This window comes from Macaca mulatta, chromosome 10 (genome assembly GCF_049350105.2).
Source record: "Macaca mulatta isolate MMU2019108-1 chromosome 10, T2T-MMU8v2.0, whole genome shotgun sequence".
Taxonomy (NCBI): domain Eukaryota; kingdom Metazoa; phylum Chordata; class Mammalia; order Primates; family Cercopithecidae; genus Macaca; species Macaca mulatta.
Window position 1 is genome coordinate 18,985,802 of NC_133415.1, and position 11,474 is coordinate 18,997,275.

The window sequence follows — 11,474 nt, forward strand, 5'->3', positions numbered from 1 at the left end:
TTTCCACCACATCTTCACTTACTTCCTCCACTGAAGTCTTGAACCCCTCAAAGTCATCCATAAGGACGGGAATCAACTTCCAAACTCCTGTTGATGTTGCTATTTTGGTCTCCTCCTATGAATCCCAAATATTATTAATGGCATCTAGGAAGGTAAATCCTTTCCAGAAGGTTTTCAATTTCCTTTGCCAAGATCCATCAGAGGAATCACTGTCTATGGCCATTATAGCTTTATGAAATTTTGTTTTGTTTTGTTTTGTTTTGTTTTTTGAGACAAAGTCTCACTCTGTAGCCCAAGCTGGAGTTCAGTGGTGCAATCTCAGCTCACTGCAAGCTCCACCTCCCAGGTCCTGGTTCGAGCAGTTCTCCTGCCTCAGCCTCTCAAGTAGCTGGGATTACAGGCACACGACACCTTGCCCAGCTAATTTTTTTATTTTTAGTAGAGATGGAGTTTCACCATGTTGGCCAGGCTGGTCTTGAACTCTTGACCTCGTGATCCACCCACCTTGGCCTCCCAAAGTGCTGGGATTACAGGCATACAGGCATGAGCCACTGCATCCAGCCGAAATGTATTTTTTAAGTAATAAGACCTCAAATTCTAAATTACTCCTTGATCCACGAATTACAGAATGGATGTTGTATTAAAATACATGAAAACAAAATTATCTTGTACATCTCCGTCAGAACTGTTGTGTGGACAGATGCATTGTCAATGAGCAGTAATATTTTGAAAAGGATCTTTTTTCTGCACAGTAGGTCTCAACAGTAGGCTTAAAATATTCAGTAAACCATATTGTAAATACTATGCTGTTATCCAGGCTTTGTTTTTCCATCTACAGAGCACAGGCAGAGTAGATTCAGCATCCTTCTTAAGGGTCCTAGGATTTCCAGAATGGTTAATGAGCATTGGCTTCCACTTTAAGTCACCGGCTGCAGTAGCCCCAACAAGAGAGTCAGCCTATCCTTTGAAGCTTTGAAGCCAGACATTGACTTCTCCTCTTTAGCCATGAAAGCCCTAAATAGTATCTTCTTCCAATAGAAGGCTATTCCATCTGCAGTGAAAATCTGTTTAGCACAGCCACCTTCATCAATGATCTAAACTAGATCTTCTTGATAACTTGCTGCAGCTTCTTCATCGGCACTTGCAGCTTCACCTTGCAGCTTTTGTTATGGAGACAGCTTCTTTCCTTAGACCTGGCCAACCAACCTCTGCTAGCTTCCAACTTTTCTTCTTTAGCTTTCTCACCTCTCTCAGCCTTCATAGGACTGAAAGTAGTTAGGGCCTTGCTCTGAATTAGGCTTTGGCTGAAGGCAATGTTGTGTCTGGTTTGATCTTCTTTCCAGACCACTCAAATTTTTCCATACCAGCAATGAGGCTGTTTTGATTTCTTATCATTTATGTGTTCACTGCAGTGGCACTTTTAATTTCCTTCAAGAATGTTTCCTTCACATTCACAACTTAGCTAACTTTTTGGTGCAAGAAGCCTAGTTTTCAGCTTGTCTTGGCTGTCAACATGCCCTCTTCACTAAGCTTAATCATTTCTAGTTTTTTATTTCAAAGTAAGAGATGAGTGACTTTCCCTTTCACTTGAATATTTAGAGGCCATTTTTGGGTTATTCATTGGTCAAAATTCAATATTGTTGTGTCTAGGGGAAAGGGAGGCCCAAGGACACGAAGAGAGACAAGAAACGGCTGGTAAATGGGGCAGCCAGAACATACACATTTATCAAGTAAGTTCACTGACTTTTTTTTTTTCTTTTTTTTTTTTTTGAGATGGAGTCTCGCTCTTTTGCCCAGGCTGGAGTACAATTGTGCAATCTTGGCTCGCTGCAACCTCTGCCTCCTGGGCTCAAGAGATTCTCCTGCCTTAGCCTCCCAGGTAGCTGGGACTACAGGTGTGCACCACCACACCCAGCTAATTTTTTTGTATTTTTAGTAGAGACGGGGTTTCACCATCTTGGCCAGGATGGTCTCGATCTCCTGACCTCATGATCCACCTGCCTTGGCCTCCCAAACAGCTGGGATTACAGGCATGAGCCACCACGCCCAACCAGTTCACTGTCTTATATGGGTGTGGTTCATGGCACCCCAAAACAATTATGAATACAATCGTAGTATCAAAGATCACTGATTACAGATCACCATAACAGATATAATAATAATGTAAAAGTTTGAAATTTGTGACAATTGCCAAATGTGATGCAGACACCAGGTGAGTACATGCTGTTGGAAGGATGGCATTGACAGACTTGCTTAACGCAAGGTCGCCACAACCCTCCAATTTAGAAAAAACACAGTATCTGCAAATTGAAATAAAATGGACCACAATAAAACAAGGTATACCTGTATAAATACACATTAGTATTCTCCTTCGGGCAGATCTAGTGTGCTTGAATCCAGTTCCATGTCTCACTGTCCTTGCAGCGTTAGGCAAGTCACATTACTTCTCAGGGCCTCAGTTTCCTCAGTGTAAAGGAGGAAATAACAGCTTCCATGTAAATGCAGGTGAAGCAATTAGCAAAGTATCAGACACAGAGATAGTGCTTAGAAGGTGTTAGTTCTTACTACTAATAATTTACTATTAATAACTATGACATAATGCTTACTATTAATAATGTGTGTCTTATCCATATTGCTTTTCTTGGTTATTATTAACAATCCTTATAACTAACGCAGCGCCCCCTTACCCAGCAATAATTCTGTAGTAATAAGTGTTCCAAAACTACATATTCCTCTCTCTACCAGGCTTCTGGCTGTGCCTCTGCCCCACACCCTCCTTTCCCCTCTGCCCTGGGACCTACTTTTTAAAAGCACATTTGAACAGAGCCATTTTAAAACAGAGAGCTACTGTATTCTGATTTCCTCTCTGGCCCAGAGTAAAACATGCTTGATAAAGAGATATTATTTTAAGGGAAATGAGGCTAAACACACTTTTAGTGAGTTGAAAAACAATCAATTTAAAACCAATTAAGGTAATTAAAGAAAATGCCCAGTGAATTAACGCTCAGATTAAAAATAACAAGGCTAATTAAAAACAACGCTTTCATTGAGTTCCCCAATTAACAAATCACATTATTATTTTGAACTTGCTGTTCATTTCAACTCAGTAAAAGTGAAATTTTCTTTTAATAAGCTTCATTTCTGTGCTTAGGCAAATACTTTCTATATATAAGTCAATATTTTGTGTATGTATGTGCTCATATAAAAAATATTAAATTGTTTGCTTTGCCAAGAAGCTGAAAGAAATAACTAGGGCAGTGGTAATGGTTACCACTCTGGTCTCTGAATCCAGTAACTACGGTGTCTCTTGATAAATCCCAGGTGTATGATAGGGACTTTAACAAAGAGTTACTGAATTAATGAACGAGTATCCAGATTTTCTAAGATATCAACCTGGGAAGGGGGGCAAGTCAGGGCAAACTGAAGATAAAAGTAGAAAACAAATGTTTTCTTTGAACTGCGGTGGGTTTAGAAAACCCAAAAGTAACCAACATTTAAAAATCAGGAGGTGAGCTGGGCGCGGTGACTCATGCCTGTAATCCCAGCACTTTGGAAGGCTGAAGTGGGGGGGCGAATCACAAGGTCAGGAGTTCAAGACTAGTCTGGCCAACATGGTGAAACCCTGTCTCTACTAAAAATACAAAAAATTAGCTGGGCATGGTGGCAGGGACCTGTAATCCCAGCTACTCGGGAGGCTGAGGCAAGAGAATCTCTTGAACCTGGGAGGCAGAGGTTGCAGCAAGCCGAGATCGCACCACTGCACTCCAGCCCAGGTAATAGTGCAAGACTCCGTCTCAAAAAAAAAAAAAAAAAAAAAAAATCAGGAGGTGTTACTTAAACATCTAGATTTCCAGCATCTCTTGATAGCACAGAAGCTCTAGAAACAATGGGCCTGTGTTTCTATACAGCAACACAGGCGTTACTAACAGCGGTTACTAACAGCGTTACTGGCGTTACTAACAGCGGCTCCCTTGATCAGAGCAAGGGCTCCTAGGGGTTCCTGTGTTTGCCTCCAGCCCTACTCCTCACTTCTATAGTGACAGTAAGGGGTAATTGCTATGTTCTGTATGCTTGCACCTCTTTAGAGAAATAGTTCTCTGGAATGTTTTTATCTCAAGTGGGAAAATTTTTGAAAGCCACATTACTTTTCATATATTTGCCTGCTTTATTTAGTTACGTACCTGGTTGGCCCTAGAGGTGTTTGAAATAAATGTGACCACCCATCTACTGGGATATACAATCATGAAAGAGGTAATGAATCAAAGCCATGTAATACAATCACATGCTAAACTGGTACCACAGTTTAATCCAATTTAGTGTTCCGCAACCTCACAAAAATGTTCAGATCAGGAGGGATGTTTGATGTACAGTCCAATGGCCTTATTTTACAAACAAGGGTCCGGAAGCCCGGAGAAGGGGAGTGACTTACCCACGGTCACACAGTGAGTTAATGGCAAGGCTTAAGTCAGGACCTGAGGCTCCTGGTGCCAATGTGGAGTCAGGGCCACCAGACTCCACAGGTCATGGAGGTTACACAGGTGGCATGTCCTCTGAAAATGTGCTCAGTTGATGTGGCATCTGATAGGGGAGGCTGGCTGAAATCTAGTCCTTGCCCCCTTGGCATCTGGCTCAGAGCTGCTTCCGCTGAAGGAAGCCGCCTTTTCTTAATTAGTAAAAAAGATGTTATGAGGACTCAGGGGATCCTGCGTGATGTAGTTTTCATAAAGGAAAAAGAAACAAGACAGGGCGTTTGAGTCAAAGAGATCTAGGTTTGAATCTTGACTTGTCCCCTTATTCATAGTGACATCTCAAGCAAGTCACAATATATCCGGGTCTCAGTTTCTCTGTAAAAATGGGGCAAAGCACAGTGGTTCACACTTGTAATCCCAGCACTTTGGGAGGCCAAGGTGGGAGAATTGCTTGAGGCCAGAAGTTCAAGACCAGCCTGGGCAACATAGCGACACCCCATTTCTACAAAAATAATAATAATAATAATAATAATAATAATAATGAAAAAGTGGTGTTGGGCCTGTAGTCCCAGCTACTCTAGAGACTGAGGCAGGAGGGTGGCCCAGAGGTTCACTGCTGCAGTGTGACCATGCCACTGCACTCCAGCCTGGGTGACAGAGACCCCATCTCTTCTATAAAAAATTATATATATACATACCTATATATGCATACACACACACTATTAAAATTATGTTCACCTATTTCTTTTTACTTTTTAAAATGTGCCTACTAGAAAATGTATAATTATACACGTGGCTCTCTCTAGAGTTCCAGGGACAGCACTGCCATGGCTGGGGGTAGGGGATGAAAAATAATGCCTAACCCACAGAGCTGTTGTGAGGCTGCCCAGTCCTAAAGCTGGTGACATAATAGGTGCTCAGTAGAAGCCCCATTGTTACAGAGTCACAGAGGTGGGGTCCAGCACCTTTTAGTTTTCAGTCTCCTAACGTGCACATAGTGCTCTCAAAAAAACGTGGCAAGAATCACCCCAGCCCAACCCCACTCTCCCAGCAGCAGCATGTCGCAGGGAGAAGAGATCAGCGGGCAGACAGTCAGCTTTGGCAAAGTGCAATTCACCATCAACAGCCCTGACACCCAGAATTTGAGGGTGAGGAGAGTGCACCTCGATTGTTGGGGGCCTTGGAATTCTACTCAAAGTCATTTCTGAGTGGCTGCAACATCCCCAAGCTTAGATGCCCCTTGGCTTGCTTGTGAAAGCCTGTGTTCCCTGTGTGGTGACAAAGAGAAACCAAGATTCTCTTTGAGCTTTCTGTGGCTCCTCTTCCAATTGGGAAACCTTAATAAGACTCAGTCTCCACCTCTATGTGGTGAGAAGAGTGGTATCTTCCCTACTGACCTCTCTAGATTGAGTGATATGTTGCTTTTAAAAGTTCTTGGAAAAGTTGAGAGAGCAACCCAAAAAGTAAGAGTTAATTCTTGTCATTGTTTCCAAAGAAACACATCTTCAGTGTGGAAAATACCCATGAGAAGAAAAAAAAAGGAAATTAAAATCCTTCATAATCTCACCACTTTAATGATTATTTAGTGTCTCATTACTCAAAGTAGGATAAGCTGGGAACCCATTAGAAATGCAGAATCGCAGACCCTGCCTATATTAGTTTTCTCAGGCCACCTTAATAACAAAATGCCATAGACTGTGGGGCCTTAAACAACAGACATTTTTTCACAGTTCTGGAGGCTGCAGGTACAAGATCAAGGTGCTGGCAGGGTTGGTTTCTGGTACAGCTTCTCTCCTTGGCCTGCAGATGGCAGCCTTCTTTGTGTATCCTCCTGTGTCTGTTCCTCTGTGCCTGCGTGTGTACATGACACTCCTGATATTTCTTTCTCCTCTTATAAGGACACCAGGCCTATCAGATTAGGGCCCCACCCTATCACCTCATTTAACTTTAATTACCTCTTTAAAGATCCTATCTCCAAATAGAATTGCATTGAGGGTTAGGGTTAAGGCTTCGACATATGAATTGGGACAGGGCGAACACAATTCAGTCCATAACACAGCCCGAGACCCACTCTATCGGAATCTTGATTTTGACCAGATCCCCAGTGATTCATATGCACATTAAAGTCTGAGACACACTGGTTTTAGTGTACAATCTTCCAGTCCTTTTTATATATGTTTTTACATATGTGCCAAAATAAAACCATATGTACTGTATTCTAAGCTATTTTGTTCAGCAGTATAATATTTAGCATATGTTATCAACAGTATCCTATGTCATTTAATATTAGTCAGCCACATCCTATGTGATGACCACAGCATATTCCATTATACAGATGTATCTTAATGTTCCTAATTACTTCCTTATGCTTAGGTATTTATATGGCTTTCAATTTTTCACCGTTATAAGAAACACTGTAATGAACCTCCTTGAAGCAACATTACTTATGTACAGCCATATCTATCCTAAGAAAAAAAATTGAACTGAACCTTTTTTTTTCTGGCCCTTTAGGAGGCCCTCGCCAAGCTCAGTCTCCTCAGCCCCAGAGATCTGGAAGCCCCTCCCAGCAGAGGCTCTCCCCACAAGGCCAGCAGCCCCTGAGCCCCCAGTCCGGATCTCCACAGCAGCAAAGGTCACCAGGCTCTCCACAGCTATCCCGGGCATCCAGTGGCAGCTCCCCAAACCAGGCCTCCAAGCCAGGTGCCACCCTCACCTCACAGCCCCGGCCCCCTGTGCAGGGCCGTAGCACCTCCCAGCAGAGTGAAGAGTCCAAGAAGCCAGCACCACCCCATCCGCATCTCAAGTAAGTGCTTTGGGAATTGGAAAAGGTATAGGATCGAGCTGGGGTGTAGGCAGGGCTTGGCTGATTCAGGGTTAGGGACTTGGAGACAAAGGAAGACCCAACGAGGCCTTGCCTAGACTTCAAATAGGTAAAAACAAGACTAGAGGATGGAATTTGCTGGGGAGGCCCAAGAAGGTGAGAGTATAGATTAGACACCACCGTGACCCTCCATGTATACACATATCAGTTATTTTTTGCCGCATAACAAACCACCCCAAAACTTAGTGGCTGAAGAAAACAATCATTTTCTTTGTTTGTAATTTTTTGGTTCAGCTGTCTGTTCTGAGTATATCTCAGTTGGGAGGTTCTTCTGCTGGTGTCTCCTATAGTGTTACAGGATAAAACACAGGATACCCAGTTAGATTTACATTTCAGATAAAAAACAGATGATTGTGAGTGTAAGTATGCCCCAAACATTGCATGGAATATACTTACACTAAAGAAAAGTCTTAGCTTTTCATCTGAAATGCACGTTTATCTTCCTATTTGTATTTGCTAAATCTGGCAACCCTACTTTCCTGGGATCACTCATACAACTGCAGTCACGTGGCAGCTTCACTGAGGCTGAATGGTCCAGGAAGGCCTCACACACACATCTGGTTGCTGGTGCTGGCTGTTAGCTGGGGCCTCTCTCTCTCCATGGGGTCTCATCCTCCCCAACACTAAGCCAAGCTCTCTCACATGGTAGAACTGCTTTTAAAAAGGGAGAGAGTGCAAGTTGCAAGGCCTCTTGAGGCCTAGCCTTGGGAGTTATGAAGTGTTATTCTATCACATGCTTTTAGTCAAAGCAAGTCACAGGGCCAAACCGACATTCAAGAGGTAGGAAATAAACTCTTGGTGGGAGGAGCCATGAAGTCACATCTCAAAAGGGCAGGCTACAGGGACAAGAGGAATCATTGCAGTCATTTTTGTAAGCCATCCATCACAATACGCATATACATCCTGTTTCCCCTCAGGCCTATCTCTTGGTTTGAGGTCCTAAAGAGAGGTCCCAAGTAACTGTTCTTTGGAAAGCTCTACTTTCCTTCAAGGCCAAATGTTGATCATCACAGTTCACAGCTAACAGCTATTGTCCACTTACTATGTGCCAAGCACTTTACTTACTTGGGTTTTTTTAAGTTCTCACAAGCTTAGGAGTTAATAACTATTTCTTATCCCCATTGTACAGATAAGTAGCAAAGAAAGATTAAATAACTTTCCAAAGGTTCCAGTTAATAACTAAAAGAGCTGGGATTAAACCCAGGACATCCAGTCCAGGGATCATGTTAACAACTATTTTTTTGTATAGGTAATATATTCACAAAGATCTAAAAGATATCAGGCCAGGTGCGGAGGCTCACGCCTGTAATCCCAACACTTTGGGAGGCCAAGGTGGGTGGATCACCTGAGGTCCGGGGTTCGAGACCAGCCTGGCCAACATGGTGAAACACCATCTCTACTGAAAATACAAAAATTAGCTGGGTGTGGTGGTGCACACCTGTCGTCCCAGCTACTTGGGAGGCTGAGCTAGGAAAATCGCTTGAACCTGGGAGGTGAAGGTTGCAGTGAGCTGAGATTGTACCACTGCACTCCAGCCTGGGTAACAAAGTGAGACTCCATCTCAAAAAATAAGTAAATAAATAAAAGATATCAAAGATGTATGTTGAAAAGCCTCATTGCTGCCCGATTCTCATCCAATGCTTTGCTGCCCTGTTCCCCAGAAATGACTTTTGTTAGTTCCTATGTGTCCTTTCAGTGCTTCCTTATGCAAATAAAAAATATTTGCATAAATAATAAAAATGTTCAGCTCCTTGCCCTCATTTTCTTACACACACAGGAGTATTCACTCTCCACACCATTCTGCTCACTGCTTTTCATGTTTAATAATAAATCCTGGAGCACCCAGTTCCTTGGAATTTTATTTTTTATGGCCATATAGTATTCCACTGTACAGTTGTACTATAATTTATCTAACTAATCCACCACAAATAGAAACTTGGTTTGATCTTACAAATAATGCTGCAATTAATAAATCTTTTTTTTTTTTTTTTTTTTTTTGAGACGGAGTCTCGCTCTGCCGCCCAGGCTGGAGCGCAGTGGCCGGATCTCAGCTCACTGCAAGCTCCGCCTCCTGGGTTCACGCCATTCTCCTGCCTCAGCCTCCCGAGTAGCTGGGACTACAGGCGCCCACCACCTCACCCGGCTAGTTTTTTGTATTTTTTAGTAGAGACGGTGTTTCACCGTGTTAGCCAGGATGGTCTCAATCTCCTGACCTCGTGATCCGCCCGTCTCGGCCTCCCAAAGTGCTGGGATTACAGGCTTGAGCCACCGCGCCCGGCCAATTAATAAATCTTAACATATACTTTCATAGTTGCAAGACTCACTCTAGAGAAAATAACCTGACACGGTATTGTTGGATCAAAGGATAAATGTATTTTTAGTTTGACAGACACTAGCAAATGGCCCTCCTGGCAATATGGAATAGCAGCTGACAGCACAGACTCTAGAGTCAGACTGTCTGGGTTCAAATCATAGTTCTACCACTTAACTACACGACTGGCCGGGCGCGGTGGCTCAAGCCTGTAGTCCCAGCACTTTGGGAGGCCGAGAGGCGGATCACGAGGTCAGGAGGTAGAGACCATCCTGGCTAACACGGTGAAACCCCGTCTCTACTAAAAAATACAAAAAACTAGCCGGGCGAGGTGGCGGGCGCCTGTGGTCCCAGCTACTCGGGAGGCTGAGGAAGGAGAATGGCGGCGTGAACCCGGGAGGCAGAGCCTGCAGTGAGCTGAGATCCGGCCACTGCACTCCCGCCCGGGCGACAGAGCGAGACTCCGTCTCAAAAACAAACAAACAAACAAACAAACAAACAGATACGACCTCACATAAGTTGCCTAACCTCGCTGTGCTTCAATTTCCTCACGTGCAGAATGGTGACAATAACCCCATGGGGTTATTATAAGGATTGCAACGAGTTTCTGTACAGTTGGTGCTTACAATGCTGCTGGCACCATAGAGGCTTATCTGTGTACAGCCTGTCACCACATAAGAAGGTCAGTCCAGCTAATCACAGGACAGACAAGGGCTCTGGGCCTTAAACCAGGTTTGGTCACTGACCTTACAGTGTTCTAGCTAAAAACACGTAAATTTCCTGACTTACTGCTTTGAAGAATTTGGCTCAATTCAAGTCAGCGGGTATTCACCAAATACCTACTCTGTGCCTTGTTCTAGATAAGACTTTCCGAAGGGTAAGAAGGAGTAAAAGACAGTCCCTGCTTTAAAGTCCCGTTTTTAATGTGATGACCGCATCACATGCAGAGCTCTTAAACTTTTGACACATTTACATCATCTCTTCCTATGTCTGTTGCCTCCCCTCCTATGACTGTGAGCCTCCTGAGGCAGGGCCTGAATCATATTCATCTTACACCCCTGTCCCCTAGCACGGGGGAAGTGCTCAACAAGCAGTTGCTACAGGCTGGCATTTGGGAAGCACTCAGAATGGCACCTGCCATTCAAAAAGTTGGCACTAAAAGAATTCCAAAAGGGGGTGGGGGGCAGAACTGGCCATAAAGACATTGGAGAAGAGATGGGGATTGAAGTCCAGAATGTCAGAGCTGGATGAGGCCTGAGGGTCAGCAGGACGAAGCCTTCGCTCTACAGATGAGATAAATGAAGCCCTGAGAAGGTAAGTTCCTTGCCCAAGGCCACAGACATCAAAGAGCAGAGAAGGTTCTAGAATACAGGCCTCCTGATACCTAAACTAGTGCTGGAAATAACTATAACCTGATGTTGATACAGCACATTGCAGTTTACAAAGTGGGTTTGTACCCACAGGCAGGAGAGCAGCCAAGCTACTACTCCAGCAATGCCTGCTGCCTCAACAGCCTGGCATAATGGAAAGAATGTGACCTCTGGGTGCTCCCCCATTACTTGCTGTGAGGACCTGAGCAAGTTAATTGACTCTGTGAACCCCTATTCCTGAACCTAAGAAATGAGGAACAAACCACCTTGCAAATTATGTGTGTAATGTACCTAACATCATGTTAAGCATTGGAATGCCTGGTTTCTGACCTTAATAACCTTATGATGATTGGGGTAGCCCATCTGGCTCACAGGCAAGCCCCCAAGACCCATTTAATAGTCTATGCCTTGTCTTCCTCAACCCCCTTGCCTTTCTGTTTCAG

At 43.8% G+C, this 11,474-nt stretch overlaps 1 protein-coding gene across 4 annotated transcripts in view; it reads left to right on the top strand.

The window, feature by feature from the left end:
- The window catches only part of SYN3 (synapsin III), a 553,834-nt gene that overhangs the window by 537,569 nt on the left and 4,791 nt on the right, over window positions 1–11,474 (top strand). For all 4 annotated transcript variants that reach the window (XM_028827102.2, XM_015149984.3, XM_015149988.3 and 1 more), the window contains 1 exon segment: window positions 6,981–7,272. In XM_028827102.2, coding sequence (XP_028682935.1) covers window positions 6,981–7,272 — 292 coding nt within the window.